The sequence below is a fragment of the Manis pentadactyla genome, chromosome 1 (genome assembly GCF_030020395.1).
Source record: "Manis pentadactyla isolate mManPen7 chromosome 1, mManPen7.hap1, whole genome shotgun sequence".
NCBI classification, from domain to species: Eukaryota; Metazoa; Chordata; class Mammalia; order Pholidota; family Manidae; genus Manis; species Manis pentadactyla.
This window is the reverse complement of record NC_080019.1, coordinates 187,176,366-187,196,113: the sequence shown is the minus strand read 5'-3', so window position 1 is coordinate 187,196,113 and position 19,748 is coordinate 187,176,366. Positions and strand designations below refer to the sequence as shown.

Sequence of the window (19,748 nt, the reverse complement as noted above, 5' to 3'; positions counted from 1 at the left end):
GGACATAGGCCCCTACTCCCCGTGAAATGAGTCAAAAGTCCCAGGATCTGGTAAGAAGTCATACCAGAGGCCAAGTGGAGGTCCACACTGAATACAGAAAACAAGACGGGAAGTACTCACTCTCATGTGTATCCTTCTTGGTGTTTTTTATAAATGCTGAGAATTTAGCAAACACATCATTTCCTGCAGAGTTCGATTCAGGGTGTTGGGTCCCCAGCTTAGGGTACCTGGAAAAATTAAAAATTGAAGTTTCCCAGATAAGCAATGTTGGAGTGAGGATAATACAATGAAGGAAATATGTCCTTCTCTGAATGGATATAAAAATAACAACTTCCCCTTGAACATTTTCCTACTCTTTTCATCTCTAATTTTCAGAAGCCACACAGTCTGGAGGACAAGCACTTGACTGATTGTTCTCACCCTGGACCACAGAGACCCACCCGGCTTAGCTCCCTCCCAGTAAAATGAAGGTGAAGGACTAGAACGTTTCCGCGCATCAGGCCTGGCACCCCGTGATGTCACAGGCAGGCACGCGCTCCTACCGTCCACAGGGGTACCCAAGAAAGGGCCAGCCCACGTGACGGCCGCCCACCTCCTCCCCGCTTCCTGCCGCCAAACCTTGACTGCCAAAATGCAGGTGCAGAGTAAAGAAATCCAGGCCACCCAAACTCAAGGTTTCTAATCTGGCTCTGTTTTCTGTGGCACACCACCGGTTCAGCCACAGAAGTAGGTCCATGGCCGCAGAAAACCAAACACCAAAGCCGAGGGCTTTCAAGTCGTCTGTGAAGTGGAAAAGTGACAGCTGAGCTGTGAGTGCCAGTTTGATGGGGCCTACCTCGGGGGAGCTAATTTCTCCTCTAAGAACTCCTCGATCTTGTTCACATCCATCTTGACTTCCCCATCAAAGGTCATAAACGGGGGGTTTGTTCCGGGAGCCAGGTTCTGCAGGTCGGCGGGTTTCCTGGGTGGGAGTGGAGAGCAGTACTGACACGTGGCCGCCCGTGTTTGGATTTCCAAGGCTTAGCCATGTCCTTCCCCGTTTAAGAGGAACAATCCCTGAGCTTTTCAAAGGAGAGTGTAAGGTTACCAAACATCTTCCTGGCAATGAACACGTGGCCCTTTTTCTGGATACAGAGGTGAGCGCTCCCCAGTGTTACCAGCCAGCAGCTGCGCTCAGATACCTTATGAGGGGTTCACAGTGGGCTGGGAACTGGGAGGGCAGGTTCCTGAGGGTGCCCGCACCGGCTGCTCCCCAATAACGGCTGACCCGGTCCTATTATTACTGCTTAGCCTACACTCAAGCATCAATGCAGGGTCCTGGCTGAGGGTGGAGCTGCCCTGATTATCACCCACGGGTCACTGCAGTGTGTGTGTGGGGGGGGGGTAGGTGGGGGGAGGGAGGGAATTGAGTACAGCTACTTCAATAATGCAGAAACCTTGTTGTACCTTTTCAGGTCCACTGTTGTCACATTAAATATAACTCCCTTTAGCCAGAGAATCATAAAGAGACGCTGAGAAAATGGGCAGTTTCCAATACTCTCACCATCACGACCAGCCTACAAGTAGAAAGAGAAATCTGTCAGAGCCAGTCTCACGAAGTAAATGCCAGATTCCATAATGCACATCACTGCAAAATTTGTGTTAATGGTCATGATACTGTAACTATCCTCTGAGGCCTTTTTGCTCAGTCCCTGTAACCTCTGTGGAGGTGGGTGTGAGGGAGGAGAGAACGCACACACACCGAGCACTGCCTTTCTTCCTTCCCACCTCTCACCACTTCCTGCCACGCTGGGCCTCTGAGCAGCGGTTCACCGTGGGAGGCGTGGCAAGAGGGAACTCCCCCTATCAGCACCGGGAAAGGAGAGAGACGGGCTCTTTTCCGCTCTGTTTCATGATCACCTCTCTCTCAGGATGACCATGCCTCCAAACGGACCAGCAGACTCTCCCACCAAGACACCACCTGACAGTCTCTGCTATGCTCATCTGCAGAGTGAGAGATGTGAACTCTATGTGCTCTAAAACCCTGAACACTATAAAATTTTTATGCCCCCGCATCTGATTCATGGGCCGGTAGAGAGATGGGGAGCATTTGTACCCAGAAGGAAGATTATTAGTTGACATCAAGGGTGGAAGGATATGAGGTCATCCTTCCTGCTGACCCAAAGCAGGTCACATGCACACACACACATCCCTTAACACAGGCATAGAAACATACTGAAGGTACATCCTCCTCCTTGTGGGCTGCTGCCCAAGGAGGTGAGCTAGTGTTGGGGAAGACAAGTGTATGGGGGCCTCACTTCCTGGGAAATGGAGTGGGGAAACCAAAGCTAACAGAAGAAACACCAAAACTCTTTTTTCTCTTCCCGTCTTCCTCCAGTCCACACACCTCTGACAAGATTACAGTGCTTATAATGCTCCTGGAGAGGAAGGAGGCTGCTGGGCCATTGCTTCTCCAGACTGTAGGCATCACAGTTAGCCAGACTTCAGGGACAAAACAGCCTTATTTAATCCACGAAGCCCACCTCTGCCATGTGGAGCTAAAAGAAAGTTGAGAGGAATGCACTGTGTCTGCAACCAGAACAACAGAGGTACACAAGGCAGAAAGTGAGCTACTGCTCTGGGAATTGAAAAAAGCAGAAAATTGAGCCCTCAAGACAATAGACAACTTAAGGAGTACTTCAGAGAGGTGTTTCTCTAGCGTAAGTGTCCTTAAGCCACTAGGAGAAGCTGCTAATAACAGGATGTCCCTACAGATTAAAAGGATAAGAGACCCACAATCCAAACTTTAAAGGACTTGATCAGCTGCTTCACTAAAGACAAAATCCAAAAGGCCAATAAGCACATGAAAAATGGCTTTGCATCATTAGCCAGCAGAGCAGAAATACCTCTGCACAACCCCCAGAATGGCTAAAATGAAAAGTGTGACTATACCAAGTGGGGACAAGAATGCAGAGCAACTGAATTCCCATTCCCTGCTGGTCAGAGCACAAATTGGTCTGACTACTTTGGAAACTGTTAAGCAGTTACCCATCAAAGCTAAACATAAACCCCACGGCACAGCAATTCCACTCCCAAAAGAAAGACACTGAAAAGAATGTTCTCAGTAGCTTTAGTATGATAGCCCAAACCTGGAACAACGCAGATACCATCAAGAGGAGAATAAGTAAATAAGTTGTAGCATACCCATATGTTAGGTTGGTACAACACAATGGGAAAAAATGACCTATGACTGTAAGACACAGATGAATCGCTCATGCATAATGTTAACTCAAAAGAGTCCTGTGTAGTTCAGTGTAGGTGAAGTTCAGACACAGGCAAACCTCTCTGTGATGGAAGTCAGAATAGCAGCTGCCCCTGGAAGCTGGGTGTTGTCTGGGAAGGATGGGAGGGAGCCTTCCGGGTGGTGAAAAATTTCCCTTATCTCGAGCTGGGTGGTGGCTGCACAGGTAAATTCAACTGGCAAAGTCTTAAGGTTTGGGTACCTTAAATACAAGTTTCATTTCAATACAAAAGAAAAGGAAGTCAAGGTAAATAAAAACAAGTAAAAATATTCATTCTTGCTTGCTGCCCGGGATTCCTCTAAAATCACGGTGCTTTCTGAACTATTGCAGGTCTGGGCAGAGTCAAGCCAAGAAAAAGGGGGAAAGGGGAGATGAAAGTGCAGGGACACCAATCCACATATTTGGACCAGTCCTGACTTGTTCCGCAGCTTTTAAACCTCTTATTTTCATAGTAGTTACACTAAGCACAGTAAAATCTAAGATAAATTCTGCAGAGTGAGGCAATTGTTCTCTTTCCCGCTCTCCCCTGCCTCTCTAACCTTGATAATCCTGTTAAAACTCATTCTGAGTGCAGCAAAATCCCGGCTGAGCCCGAGCGCGCTTTGCGGTGGCCGGGTGTCCTGATCAAGCGCACCTTGACAAAGAGCTCTGTGTCTGGGACCCGCCACTCTGCAACCAGCCGCTTTCTGCCGCCCGCGGCATCGGGAGAATAATTACAGTGCTCGGGACTCTCTGCCTTGCTCCAGGTGTCTTAATTCTCTCCAACTCAAGCTCTTGTTTTCCCATGAAACTGTTCTTTGGCCATTTCCTGAATCCTGGTAGCTACTTCTTTAGGAGAGCTAAAGAGGTTAGGATTGATGCAAATATATATATATTATTTTTAAATAAAACCCGCCTTTGTCATCCAACTTTGTAAAAGTTTAAACTTAACGGGCTCCTTCCGGGAACTGCACATAGGGGAGAAACACGCGGTGGAGGGTGGGACGCTGGTCAGCGCGGCCACGGGCCCCCTCTCAGAAAATAGCGATGAAAGCGGCGACTGTACATTTCCCCCCATGTGGCCTCAAAGTTGAACCCTTCCAACCCAGCCTGGCCAGTGGACTGAGGCTCTTAGCACTGAGAAGAATCAGCCAGCTGCTACCACTGCCAATAAAACACGATTTCCATACCCAGGGTTGCCTCATCTTAAATTGCTCTGAAAAAAAATCTTTTCTGTCTCGTTCTGCTGTAAATGAGGGGGTTACGGGAATATGGTGGGAGTGACTGGGACGCCTAGCTGCCTAATTTTATTACTTTAATGTGCTTCAGTGCCAGGACGTGCCAGTAAAAATAAAGGCAAAGATACGCCATCTCCGCAGCCCATTATTGAGCAATACTGGGAGAGTATCACCTCAGTCACATTCATTAACCGGACAAGATGAGAGGATAAATTCATACATATTAGGAGTGAATAACTGACACCGTTGCCATAATTGGGACATTTTATGGTATGAAGTTTTATTTTCCATTGCTGATCATTCTCCCAGGCTAATTACCCTCTGAGCTAAAATTTCTCAGCAGAGTTCTTAGCCTACGGGGGAAATTTTTGTATGTACACATTTCTGATAAAATCAGATTAAGCAGTTTGAGAGATGAGAGCATCTTTTGTTGCCATTGAAGACCCAGGCACTTGAATAACCCAGAATTGGATGTCTGCCTTTCAAATTCAACTTTTCTGAGTGCCAGCGATGATAATTCTCAAAAGGTAAACATGAATGCCCCTAACATGTTCCGAGAAATCCGTCTGCAGCTGAGACCAGCTGCAGCCCTTGAGAACGACGGTGATTCTGCTGGGTGCCGGCCCGCGCTGACCTCCCCTCGCAGAGGCCCCCAGAGCCCGACACATAAGTGCCCAAAGGTTTCCACAGAGCCCCTCCCTCCGCCTCTTTGCACACCTACTCAGAATGGTGGGGAATTTTTTTTTTATTTCCTCTCACTGCTTTTTGGCTTCAGGCAAATGACCTTTCCAGTGCTGAGCTGGATAAGGCTCACCGCCCACACTCCCACCTTCCACTTCAAGGGGCCAAGTGGATGCCTCGACCTCACAATGGGGTGATGGCCCTGTCCCATTCAAGCTATTTTGGTGGCCCTGCAGCTCTCCACCCTCCCCTTCCCCCTGTGCAGGCCATGTACCCACCACCTTGATTCCTCACCTTCGTGGCTCTACCTACTTTCCAGACAATTCTATGTGGGCCCAAATGGTAAACTCATCCTATAAAATAAGCACCTTTCCTATGCTGCTCAAATGTAATGAAAAACAAGTTGAGGGGTGGAGGGAACTTAAAGGAAGAGATAATGAATTGGTAATATTCTAATTGTCTCCTTTCTGGGGACAATACCAGGCTTCCAACCCAGGAGGTGGGATGTGCACCCTACATGCAGGGAGTATTCCAGTCACTGCAGAAAACCAGGAGGGACTGGGGACAAACAGCTCATTTGGCTCCATCCAGGGATGTGGAGAAAACCAGTGTGTAATGATGGGCTACTCTGTTTCCAACATTCCAGAGGAACTTCAGCTGAATAAAAACAGTAGCTGACCAGAGGACACAAGAGTCAGAAGATAGAGTTGAGGTGGGCGGCCAAGGGCAGCCACCAAAACCAGTTCTCCTCCAAGAAAAACAACGTGGTCAAAAGGACATGCCTAGCACTACTCTCTTCTGGTGCCAGCTGACCCAGCAGGAGGCTGGGTGCCACACAGCCAGAAAGAAAGAGTTGGAGACAGCCAGATGGGAGACGACTCCCTCCCTCCAAGTCCCACCTATGGATTTCCCTGAATTCTTCCTGTGTCCTTTGCCAAAAGCACGATAGCCTCACACGCTTGGGAGCTGGCAGTCAGACACATGCTGTGCGGCCAAGTATAATGACCTTGTGCTTGAGGCTCAACAGCCAACCTCCCAGGTTCCGTTGTGTCCATGCTTGACTTGTCCTCAGAGGCCAGTGCTCCCTTCCCCATCACACCCATGTTATTGCTTGTGCAACTGACTCCAGCCTTTGATGAGCACCTCTCACGGTATGTGAGCGCCTGAGGGGTACTGACCATCAGCACACAGCACGTGGCACAGCTAGTGCTTGAGGAACAGAGATGTGGGAGCAGTGGTTTCACCATGCCACCCAGCCTGCACCCACCACGTCTCTGTGACAAGGCCTGTCTTTTGGAGAAGGTCAGGGCTGGGGAAGTTGTCCCATCCCAGGGAGAAGGCCTTGTGGGAATGGTGGGGAACACTCTTATGGGTCTTTTTCTTGCTCCCATGTGAAGGCAGATGCTACAGCTGGAGTCTCACTAACCCTAAGACGGCCAGTGTCTGGAGGCAGGGACCCACCTTCACTCCCCTGGGGGGGCACCCGCAGGCCCTAGAAGAGCTCCCGGGGTACAGGACGTACTCAGAAAAGGACTGGGAGTCCGAATCCAGCTGCTCCCAGGCACCTGGAGCCTGATCCTCTTCAGAACATGCCTCCAGCCCCACCCTGCTCTTTCTTTCCTGGGCCAGCACCCAGGAAACTTTTCCCTTTCAAAAGCTCAGAAATTCTCACCCGAGACATCACCCACGGAGACTGACATCTAACGGGAGGGACAAGAACAGAAGGTGGATGAGGGAGAGGGAGATGGAGAGAGAAAAGCCCTGAGTGTGGGCAGTAAAGTCCTCCCCAAGCCTCTTGATCTATTTTTTTACTTAAAGTGAAATATTTAAATAGATATCAGACTTCCTGATTTTGAGTAATTCTGTACACTTACAAAAATGTACAATTCTTTCCATTTGCCCAGTAAAGTTTCTGTTTTGAGCACATCAGGTCTCTCTTGGGTAACATGGTCAAGGGGAAGGGATGCAGGCCCTACAGCCAGGAAGGGCCAGTGTGAACTTCGGCCCCACTCCTCATTAATGATATGGATGGGACAATGCATTTGTTCTGCTCAGCCTCAGTTTCTCCATTTTAAAAATAGGGATAAAGATATCTACACTTTGCAGGATCTTGGTGTAATACATTTGAGTCTCCTGGGCACCCAATAAATGCAGTTATTATTGTCATTATCATCATCAACCTCATCATCATTACTCTTCCAAACTGGAGCACAGCAGAACAGACAATTTTGAAATTTAGGGTACTTTTCAACAAGGTTCAATTAGTGTGATTTTCATGCCAAGCTGTATAGTTCTTAAAGAGCCACTGATTTTTTTTTCCCCAAAAGTAACGCCTCCTATATCTATTCCAAGTGAAAATTAACAACTGGAGTCATTTTCTTAATTGCAAAAGCAAACAGATCTTCAGCCAGGAGGCAAAACAGCAGGACCCTGGCCTGGCATTTGTGCCTGGGAGTTACCCCTGCCTCTTGGGGAAAGGTCCAGAAGGAAGAGCATCTGGAGAGCCATGAGCACCTTGACAATGGCAGGGCTGATAAGTCCGGAGGAACTGCTTTCTTTTCAAGAAATGACACCAAAGGCCTCTGCTTGTAAAAGTTAAGAGGCTGATCTCCTTTCTGACCTTTGCGGTTGGCACTGAGGGAGCCTGAGCAGCCGCTGGCTGTCTTTTGTCCACTGTCACCTGGGGGAGAGTGAATTCCGTGCAGTGGGAGAATCCCCAGCAGGCTTGGAAGTTCAACGGGCTGGAATTGCAGGTCCACATGAAGAAAGGTTATTGCAGCCAAGAGGGAGAGAGAACAAACTAGCCCATCCTTTCCTGATTGAACAAGAATACTTTTGAAGGAAATGTCCTCCAACATCAGCAATTTCTAAGGTGATTTTTCAAAACTGATAACAGTGAACACTCATTGAATACCTCTCCTGATTTCAAGTCTGGTCCTAAGCCATCTGTGGCCATTATCGATTTAATCTTCTCAAACACCCCTCAGATGTCCTATCACTACTCCCATATGACAGATGAGGAAACTGAGGCTCAGAGAAGCTAACTAACCTGTCCCAAGACACAGACAAGTTTAGGTGAATAAAGGTTTCTCAAACTGGATCTAGTTAATGGTCCCAGCATCTTTCAAGATCCTCAAGATGGAAACCAGATTCTTACCCTTTACCTGAACAGCAGTCTGTCCCCCAGCCCGGTGCCTCCTCTTTGAAATCATTCTTGTCTAGGTCTCAGAGCTCCCCACCCCCATTCCTGTAGCAACCCTCTTCTGGGTCTCTATGCCTAGGATTTCTAGCCCTTCTGATCTTTCCTGTATGCTAGACTGTGTTAACCCAGATAAAATACCATTTTCCTTAGATTTTTCTGCTGGAATGTTATTCAAGTGCAAGTTCAAATTACATTGCTCTGAAGGTGTGACCACAGCAAAGTACCTGAACTTCTAGTGCAGCTCCTTCTGCAGTTAAAATGTAAGGATAACAGTACCTTCCCCTCCTCCAGGCTGGGTGAGAATTAATTAGATGTTATAGGTGAAACACAAAGAACAATGCTTGACACTTGGAAACTTCCACAATCTGTTGTACCCTCCTTCCTTCCTTCCCCCTCCTTTGCCCTCCATTCCTTTCCTCTCCTCTCTTACTTCTTCCTTCCCTCACCTGTCCTTCTTTCCCCAGCAACTCGTCTCCTTCCTTTTTATGAGACTGAGTGAAGCCATAAAGGGTAGCTATCAGCTCTACCAACTCAAATGTGGACCCACTAGGAAAGTGCCTACTTTACCACCCCAGGAGGAATGAGGAAGATTCTTCTCCTTGCCCGGCAACAGTCCAGCCAATGAGAGACTGCCGCAAGTCAGCCAATGGAAAGCTTGTCACCACCCTGCACGCACACTTTCCTCCCACGGACTTCCGTTGTTGTAAGCAGCCCCTCCCAACTTCCTCCTCTTTTCTATAAAGTAATGTTCCTCTTCTCTGATCTCTAAACTTGTCCATGGTTTTGACATAGCTTGTATTTCCTGAATTGAAATCCCTCTGCCATTCCTGAATAAACCTATTTTGATGGTAAAATAACTGTTTTATTTTCAAGGTTGTTGCTTTTGAACATATGCCACTCAAGCCAGATACTTTTTTCAAATGCTGTTCTCTTCAGGCCAACTAGTGGGTCTTTAATTATCCCATGTCACCTTCCTAGAATGGCTCTTGCCTATCCCCTACCAGCTGATTCCTTCTTTAAGGTGGGTGGGCAAGTTCTCCCCTCTCTTTCCCTTTCTGTGCTGTCTGGTCAGCACTTGTTTTTCCCTTTTCTGAATTCTGCTCACATTACAGCCAACTCTGCCTGGTTCTGCCCCAAAGTGTTTACTAATTGTTTGTTGCTGTTTATATTCCTCCAGGGTAGACCAAGTTGGCCTTCTGTACACAGCAGGTGATTAACTGTCCCCTGAAGTGCCTGTGCCATGTTCACTTTCTACCCACCCCCTGACAGCATCCATGGCACAGGGCCAGGCCCAGAGAAGTCACTCCATAAAAACTGGCATCATGGAGCAAATGGCTACTGTCCTCAAATGTTCTAGGAGACTCCTGATCGCCTGGAGTTCCTCTGAAGAGAGTGAAGCTGCACCTTCTCTCTGAGAACTCGTGCAGGCCCAGCAGCGCTACCAGCCTTACCTGTCCCCAGGTATCTCCCCAGCCTGCCTATCATGTTGCTCTTTTCCCCACCCACCCAAAATGGCAATGTGTTGGGGACCAACTCATCCTGGTTTGCAGAGGACTGTCCTGATTTTAAAACTAGAAATCCCCCAACCCCTGCCCGCAAGTTCTAGAGAAGCTGGGATGGTCAGTCACCCTGTTATCTGCCCAGAGCAGAGCTTTATTTTGTAAGGGGAGGGGAAAACATTATTAATGTCCTCATAGGTTACCTGGAAGCAGGGCTCTGCCCCTCCCTCACCAGAACATCAGCACAGATTAATGAAACTGACTGATCAGACTGGATCAGACTGGGCAGCTGGAAAACCATGAATGCTGAGGAGATGGGCTACCAGGTCCCTGGGAGAGCGACCAGATAAGCAGGGGCTGAGGTACATGAGGTGGGGGAACGAGGCAGGAATTTAGGAAAAGCGTGGCAGACAGGCTGCCTTCAGGAAAGAGAAGCAGCTCAAATCGGTGGTGTAGCACGGGTGGCAAATCTACCCCAGAATTGCCCCCTCTGGGTGCGACGGACGGGCCAGACCAAAGAGCACCACATACCGGAAACCAGGACCTCCTCATTTTGTTAATACCCGAATCTCTCTCAACAAACAAAGGCCTCACTTTCTCTTTGATCCTCCATATTACCCCCTGGATTAAAAAGCAAAGCAAGAACCTCTGTCCTGGTTAAACTGGGAAACTTTGCCGCTGTCCCCTAATGTCAGCAGCAGCTGGCGGGAAACTCTGGGCCGCTGAGTGCCTGCCTCACGGGAATGTCCAGAGATCAGTACTGATTCGTGAGTGTCACCTTGGAATTCAGCTCCCGCCTCTCATTCTAAAAGGAGGACACACAATTGGATGCATCTTCTTAAAATAACTCACCAGAGTCCTTAAGAAGCTCACAGATTCCAGTTCTGTCTTTTATAAATGTCACTATGAATAAAACAGCTGTGTTGTAAAATGATGATGACAGCAGCTAACACTTACACAGCATTTACTCTCTACTACTCTCTGCTCTAAACACAACTCAAACCTGACAGAAAACCCATTAGATGTAGTTACTAGTATCGTCTCCACATACAGGTGAGAAAACTAAGACACAGAGAGGGAGAGTAACATGCCCAAGGCCACACAGCAAGATTTGAACCCAGGTGTCAGCTAGAGGCCATCCTTCATCCCACTCTGGACACAGGCCTATGACCAAATGGAGGGGGCAATGGCTCTAACGTGGTCCTTTTACCCCACTTCTCACCAGTAAGGATTGGAGGTTGCAGGCAGAAATTCATAATAATAAGAAAGCATACATTACAAGCAGATGAAAAGTGCACAGGACAAACAGTGGTTGGGCAGGAAATGGAGCTAGGCTGAAGCTATCAAAACTGCAGGTGTGTTTGCTAGGGTGGGGATGGGGGCAGCGGGGAGAGGACACTGACAGTCCTGGGGACACCTGGGTGGCCAAGTGAGCTGGGGGGGGCTTGGTCATTGCTACATACTCTGTTCCCTCTCTAGGAAACCTTTACCAGAACTCAAGGGGACAATAAGCCTGACTTTGCATCCCCCCTCCCCTCACCTGGAGTACAAATAGTCCCTCTGCCAATTAACACAGAGCTCCCCTGACCCCATGCAGGGCTGGGGAGTCCTACAAAGCCACACATCTTAGCAGACAGCCCCACCTCATCCTCTGGCAGGATAGGCAGGCTGAGGTGCTGCTTGAAAGGTCCTGTAGCATCTAACCTAACCCAATCTGTCACAACCCATGCAGCATGCTCCATATTGCATGGCCCAAAGAGTTTGACCTGGAGGTTTTCTTTAAGGCAGATGAAAACACATGCCTGACTTTGGCCTTGAACAGCTTTAAATAAAAGTACCCAGAGAACACTGAGCATGAAGCAAGAACATTTCTTGGTGTAGCAAAAGGAATTTTCAGACCTGCTCTCCTCATTTCAGAGTCTGAGAAGGCACTGGTCAAGGACCAACCTCAGGAGCAGCCAGGGAAATAACATCCAGTTGGCTTTCAAGTAGATCTACCCTTGGCCACAGCTCATTCTGGCCTTGGCCCGGGAACAAGCACAAAATGCGAAAAAGCAAGTTCCAAGACTACCTAGACTATTTACACATGCAGTAGGTAAAATAATGGCCTCTCCAAGGCTTTTGGGGTGCAGCCTGTGGTAAACAAGCCTCGTCCTCATACTCAGAACCCATGAATATGCTGCCTTATGTGGCAAATGAGACTTTGCAAATTGAACAGGCTATGGATTTTCAATGGGGAGATTATCCTGGATTACCAGGAGGGCCCAACCTGATTACATGCATGCTTAGAAGTGAGAACCTTTCCCAGCTGTGGTCAGGGAAGATTAGACTAGGGAAAAATGGTCAGAGAGATGAGTGCTGTTGGTTTCGAAGAGGAGGAAGGGGCCGCGTCCCAAGGAATGCAGGCTGCCTTTGGAAGCTGGGAAAGGCAAGGAAACAGATTCTCCCCAGAGCTTCCAGAAAGAGATGGAGGCCTGCTGGTGCTTAATTTTAGCCCAGTGAGACCTGTGTTAACCTTCTGACCAACATAACTATAAGATAATGAGTCTGAGTTGCGTTAAGACACCACATTTGTCATACTTTGTTACAACAGCAATAGGAAACTAATATAGCTGATGGCTCCCATATGGGAATCCTATCTTTTCCCAAAATGTTCAGTAAATCAACCACCAATCAGTCATGCAAAGAGACAAATGCTGAAGCAGGCACACTTTCCCTATCCCATGAAACTTCCTGCATGAAGCCACTTCCCTCATTTGCAGGGATTTGCATGCTGGCCACAGGTACCAAGGAAGGTAAGTAAGGGTATCATCTGAGGAAACCCTAAACTGAACCCACTAACAGCCAAGCCAAGACCACAACTCCCCGATGAGGACTTGTGAACTACAGTAACTATTTTGACCTGAATTGTGGGGAGGCCTGCTTGTTCCTCTGCACCACCTCTGGGGTGAGAGCCTGTGGTAGACAAGCCCCAAATGTAGCTTTCTACTTGGACTCAACCAGCAATATTTTTTTCCCAATTTTTTAATTTGGGAAGACCTATTTGAGGGTCCATCTCGACAAAACTCTAAGAGGGCACCCTCACAGGTCATCACCTCAAGAGGATGAGGGGTCCGCTTAGAACATTTTGCTCTTCTGAGTCAGGGTTCCTCGCTGCGGTTTTTAGAACCAGCCTTCTCAAAAGGCCCTTGTCACTCAAAGCTGTGGAACTTCAAGAGGTTGTTGCCGCCCCCTAGTGGTACTGAGATGCACATTCAGACTTACCTCCTTCACTTTTACCACAGCCATCCCTATGTTCTGGTGGAAAACGTCACAAAAAGGTTTTTAGCCCCATGGTGGGGGGGCGCTAAATTTTCCCAATTTGCCAGAGATTCGGAGATTTACTGCCACCTGGGATTTTCAGTTTTAAAACCAGGAAAATCCTGGAAAAAATAGGTGCATAGGTCTCCTTGACTCCCCTCTTAGACTCCATGGGAAAAACCACCTGAAAAGGGCATGTCTTTCTGTCGTAGGCACTGCAATAGCTGGGTCCCAAACACAAATGTAACCTGAACAGTATGCCTTGAAAAATTCATCTCGATTTGAGATCAGCAGCAGAATTGCACATACTCTGATCATGTTAGGAAAACCACAATTGACAATTTGTGAATTTTTTATCTCACTGAGAAACAGTGGGAGAGTAGGTTACCCCACATACTGGGCAGAGCAGACCATGAAAAAGAATTCTGTTTCTAAGAGTACTCAGATTTAGCTTCCTCAGTTTGCTCAGAATTTTCTAGCTCTTTTGCAAACTTCTTTAGACACATGTAGCTCCCCGAAAAATAAAAAAGGTACCTCCTTTCTCTTTAGTTTTCTTTGTGAAGTTTTAAGGAGTCCAAAGGCCTGTAACTATTTATTTACAAAGAAGTCTAACACCTCAAAGTCATTAGTTTCCAAAGACACTCATGACCAACATATGAAAGCTCTGTGGTTGGAGTAGGGGAAGGGACAGACTGGGAATACTATAGTATTTATTCTGAAATTTATTCAGTCTGAAACTAGCCAGTTAATCAGAAATATCTTAAGGATTATTGAGGGAATTTTTATGAGATAGGGCTTAGGACCAATGCAGATTTTAGAATCCTTTCCTTTTAATATGAAAAGATGGCAGAAATCAGAGGCTTCGTGGTTAACTTTGCAGATGAAAGGCACAGATCACCTGTGTGGTATGGTTTGTGAGATCTGAAAGAAGCCACTTGTCGAAAAATGCCCATAGCAGCCTTCTGTGAAAGCCTAAATCTCAGACAACTGTCTAGAAGAAAGCCAGAGTCTGTTAAGGTAAGTGGCGGTACTTACACTTGTCTTCCCCAGGGCCAGCCTGGGAAGGGCAGCACCCTGGCAACCTCTAACCTGGCCATTTCTTCACACACAACATAAAAAGGTCCATTTTGGTGACCCTTTCTACATCTTCCTGCAGGTGTTTGATAAAGTAGCAGAGCCAGACCATGGAAAAGAAATTCTACACTCGTCTTCCCTTACTCAATTTCACTTTGTAAAGAAAGGTATGCTTGTCTGACTTCTTCCCAAAGGGTCCAAGGCACTTTTGAGAAGCCTTATAAATTACTACCGCTGGACACTGTAGGTTATGAAGGATATTCAAAATCTAAAATTAAATCACATGGTATACAGAAAAACAGCAACTGAGGGTACTAAGTAGATTTGGTTTTCTTACTTAAAAGTTCATGATTTTAGCACTAATGAAAACAGATCTCATGGATGACATGTTCACTGAAAATATTTGTTTCATTTTGAAGGACAAATAGAACAGAACCATATCGAGTCAATTAAATAATTGGTTTCCCCTGCCATTGTCTTGCTTAATGGAATTATTCCTGAAAGGCTTTTGCAACTTCAACAAGAATAGCAAACAAATGAACAGCTCCCAGCACAAACACAACTTCTCATAAACGAGAGAGGTGATTGCACAATACACTATGGGACCGCATATATAAGTGGTATTTCTTACTTAAAAGCAAATTTAGTAAACTTTGTCCTATATCTACACGGTTGAGAAACCTAAGCCACATCAACATGCTGATTTTCCCCCTTTCTCCTGGCCACTGAGATTGGAAGGTAAGCTTGCATTACTAAACTGAAACCTCAGGCTTCACAAGCTTTGTTCAGACCAACTTATGATATTGCACTGGTGAACGGGGGACAGAAGAACCAACTGGGAGTACATGAAATCATATTATGTGTAATATAAGAAAAGTGGGCTTTAAACTTCAAATGGAGGAAAATCAGAGTCAGGGTAAAAAAAAATCAAGTGTGCTATTTAGGAAAATCAAAATTTTGCTAGAAATGCTTGGGAAGGTAACCAATCCAATTTTAACAATTAGATTTCATTGTACATTTCCTTGTAGCCTCTGAGTCATTACAAGTTCAGGGATTTCTGGGCCATAGATAATCAATGTGCTGAACTTGACAGCGAACAGAGACACACATTACTAGCCTGCAGATGGTGACAATTTACACAAAGAGATTTTAGGAGACCTCAGACATAACAGAATTATCTAGAAGCGTTACTTTCTTCCATTTCCTACCATTAGTCCCTGTGATGACATTCTGTGGCCTGGCTTGACCCACACAAGAGGGGAGGCCTGAATCTAAGGCCAAGGGAATCAGCTGCCCTCCAGACAAGGAGCAACATCAAATGGCTGGCCAAGGCTAAGTCTAATGCCCTGGCTTTATTGTAAGGAAGCTTTTCTGTGCCACACATGCTGGCACCACAAGAGGAGAGGCTGGGGTTTTCAAAAGACGTTTATCCTCAATCCAACGTAGGTAAGTCCATTCCTTAAGAATTGCTGTATTTTGGTTTTATGTTAGGGGCCAGGCTTGGAAAACTGGAATTCAAAAATGAGGCAACAAAATTACTTTTTGTATAGAATACCTTGAAAATATTTTACATGAGGGTGCCTGTAGGTAACTAAATAGGACAAGAAAAGTGCTCTCTACTTCAGGGAGAAAATAGGATGTGAAGATAATCTGGCTGTGATTTGGGGGAATGTTACCAATCACCGGAGGTGGGTATTGGGTGCCTGGATACCCACCCTCACCCACTGCGAGCAGGATCAGAGAAGACCCCCACCCTGCTGTCCCCCCCAGGTGCTCTGTCCTTTGTTTGGGAATATGTGGGGTCTGGGTGCCTCTGCTGGAACCCCCAAACAAGCTCCTATGATCCACGTGTAGGAAGCAGTCTTGAGAAATACTGTTAGAGACATTTATAGGAATAAGGAAGTAGAAACTTGTCCCACCTCACAACTGCCAGGTTAGAATTTTAGGATGGATCATAAAAGGAGGTGTGTGCATCTGTTCAGAGGGTACGAGGTAAAAGCAAGAAGCCCCGCTTCACAACGCAAGGAAGGTGAATCAGAGGTGATGAAGCCTCCAAGGAAATGACAGAGCCACCAAATGGGACTGTCTGAAAGCTTCTGCCGAACCCGGGGAAGTGAATCCAAGAGAAAGGCCTCCAGTCGCCATGGTCCCAAGAAGGCTCCGAACTATGTCACTGCACAATGCCATGCGTGTGTTCGTATTTCAGTCTCTGCTAGGGGCTCAGTGCCCCTGGACTTGTGCCAAGTGGCTCTGAGGGATGCCAACATCAACCTCGGAAGTGGCCTCTGGTTTTGTCAAGCTCCCGCCTCCCAGTCCCCAAAAGGAAAACGTCACTCATCAGCAAAACCCCTGCCCGGGCAAGTCAACGGGGCTGCTCTGGGGACACCCTCCCTGCACACCTGTGCTGGGCTGTGTTGAGTACTGACTTCCTTAGAGTAGATCTGACCTCATGACCACTGGGGGAGCAGGAGCCCAAGGTGGGGGGAGGGAACCCAGAAATCTAGACCCTTCTCGGGGCTCTGCCTTCTCCCTGGTGGAAGAGACAAGGGGGAGGGGGGCTTCAGAGAGGTGAGTACGGGAGACTCTCCCTCCAACAAGCAGCCCGAGCTCTCCTCTCAGCCATGAGGGCACTTTCCCTCCCCACTCCCACCCCACAATGAAGGCACCTTTATTAATGTGCCCTGAGTCATTGGGAAGAAAGGTCCTAAGGAGTAAAAGCCTGTGTCTCCCTTTCATGCCTTTGTGAGGGCTCTTGTTTACTTGTCGCTGAATTAAGGGCATCTGCACATATACAAAAACAAGGGCATTCAGGAGGCTTAAAGGGCAGGGGAAGGACTTCCTGAGTCTTAGGTATTTCTGACCCTGAGGGGCTACATGCCCTCACTTGTCCAGCTCACCCCCACGCACCATCTAAACCAGACCTGCTCTGGCTGCCTGGACCCCGTCTCTGCCCAAACCCACACTAGCCGGCATCACCCATGGGACCCTCCAGCTAACCCAGGGAAGAGGGAGCTGAGAGGGCACTGGTTCTGCGCCTTCTCGTTTGTGAGTCTGTTTAATAAAGAAAAGGTCTACTTGACCAAACAAGGTCCAAGGGTAGAAACAGCACAAAACATTGGGTGTCCCAAACCAGGAAACACAAGATTTCATTCTAAAAGGCAAAAATAACAAAAGATTTTCTTTTATGGAATTTGGGATGCTTAATTATGCTTGCTGAACCAGTGGATGAATACCTGAGTCAATTGATCAATCAATAATCCCCAATGGTCTGCCCTCCACCACACTGTGGACAGAAGCACTCAGTGTATTGGATGTGTCAGCATGTCCTCAAGGTCCAGGGGACAGCGACAAAGGCACAAGAAGAGAGACCCACCAGGAGCAGAGTCAGCTGCTGAAGCTTCACTTGCGTTCCTCTATTTCCGACCTAGTTTTGGGTACCTGATGAGTTAAGAACATTCTGAAATCCCATGTACAGTGGATGGTGTTGGGGAAATGCACAGCCATAAACTCCCTTCATACATCAGTCTCTATGAATGAGCAGAATAATTTCAGGGGATTTTTAACTCTTTCCATTTTTATGCAGATGTAATTGGTACAGGAAATAAGAACTCAGTACATTATATTCTACAAACCTTGAAAAGCTAATTCACCTACTTTGCCAGAATAAGGTCATGCCATAAACTTATAGTTCTGAAAATCTGGACTGCATATTAAAAACAAAAAAATCTGTTACTGAGTTATCACCCACTGATGCCCTTTTGGGGAAAGACATTCTTAATAAGGAGCCTTCATTGCTGGGAAAGATGATGTGAGTTGAATTGATATATTGGTTGATTTTTTCCACAGAAACAATGATACAACGCAAGATTATTTTCTTTGCCGTGAACCAATGGAATAACTTTTACAAAAATGCCCAATCAACCACAAAACTGGGGGAGAAATGTCCTATGAAAGATGAAGTGTTCTAAAGGATATATAAACTCCTCAAGCAGGTGGCAGAGGTGACATGAGGAAAAACCGACAGAAACGTGACAGATGATGGCAGTCCCTGACATATTAAGTGCTTAGTTAATTCCACATTTTCTGTAAGGAGCAAAGAGCACAGGCAAGCTCCTTTTGTTGGGGAGATGCTGACCCTGCAGCCACCAGAATCTGATACCCCTGCTCAAATTCTGGAACTCTACTTGCCCATCTCCCTTAAAACTGGTCTGCCTGCCCCAGTCATGAGACATGCCACTCACTGCAGTCCCAATAATCTTTCCCTCTGAACCCTCTGGACAAGCTTTTCTCAGCTCAGTGTCACCTTCTCCCTTCTTCCCCTATGCTTGTGCCAGCAAAAGAGGACTCCTCGTTGGTTCCCCACCTCTCGGTTGGGACCCCCCTCTTTGTGCATTAGGTGCAGGATGGAGTCCATGGGAGGAACAAGGGCCCATGGGGAGGTGAGCCGAAGGCCAAACCATGCCCGCCTGGACTCCTGGTATGACCACGATTACAGTGCCAGGGTAATTGCCAAGGCCGATAGCAAGGCTGTGTCTGGATGCCTGCAAGTAAAAGGCCAGCGGTTCCAGCTGCACCATCACCACAACTACTGTATAGTGCAGGCCGTCTGTAAGGCTTCTCAGCTTCTTTAACTTTTCTCCAAGGCAGAAGGACGGCCAACCAGATAGGAAGCCACCTAGCTGGCCTGTTGTCCTTCTGTCCCTGGCCTTCCCTCTTCTGCCCTCTAGTGAAACAACAAAAAACGGCCAGCAATGACAGACCGACTACCAGCACGGGGCAGAAACAAGACCCCTCACACGTAAGAGCCAAACCAACAGATCCTCTCTTTGGCCACACTTGTTGAGAAATGAAGGGAAAGGCTGTCCTGCCTCTTGTTTTCCTATCTTTGTTGGTATCATTTACTGTTACTGTACTAGCATATCCTGTAACACAAATACTCCGCAGCAAACTTCTTATGAGTGCGGTGAGGCCTATTTTAGAAAGAAAAAATCGAATATTTTCTCCTAAAATAAAAGGCTAACCAGTTGATAACATTTTCTAGATTGTGAGTTTGTTTGCAAGTGGTTTGGGCTGTCTGTCCCCAGTAGAGTGGAGAGCTGTGCTCACTTCATGCGCTTTATCAAGAAGACGTGTTTTCTAGGTTCCTCACCACAGGCCACAAAGGGGTTATGCTCTATCTGTAACGTGCTCCACTCCTCCATACTTCTAGAACTTCAGAGCAATTTCATTTGTTATTATACCTAGATTCTAAGAAATATATTCCAGATCTTAAAACTTTGAGACATAGATCTGAACTTTGAAATAGCCCATTCATCCTAAATATGTTCCTGAAAGTGTATAGTATTCTTTCCAACTGTCATAAAAATCAATACATGATTAGGTGAATCAGGTGTTTGGCAACCCTTGACCCACATAGCTTACTCAATGAGCCAAATTGCTTTTAGCTTTAGATTCTGGCCAAGGCTTAGTTATGTTAGGGTTCACTGCCACAGTG

General features: G+C 46.9%; 1 protein-coding gene across 2 annotated transcripts in view; it reads right to left on the bottom strand.

Moving 5' to 3' along the window:
• Positions 1 to 19,748, bottom strand: part of CLIC6 (chloride intracellular channel 6) — a 41,277-nt gene that overhangs the window by 8,639 nt on the left and 12,890 nt on the right. For both annotated transcript variants that reach the window (XM_057504327.1, XM_036880265.2), the window contains exons 2-4: positions 1,447 to 1,556; positions 836 to 961; positions 121 to 227 (exon numbers count right to left, since the gene is read on the bottom strand). In XM_057504327.1, coding sequence (XP_057360310.1) covers positions 121 to 227; positions 836 to 961; positions 1,447 to 1,502 — 289 coding nt within the window. In that variant the 5' untranslated portion in view covers positions 1,503 to 1,556. The remainder of the gene's footprint in view (positions 1 to 120; positions 228 to 835; positions 962 to 1,446; positions 1,557 to 19,748) is intronic.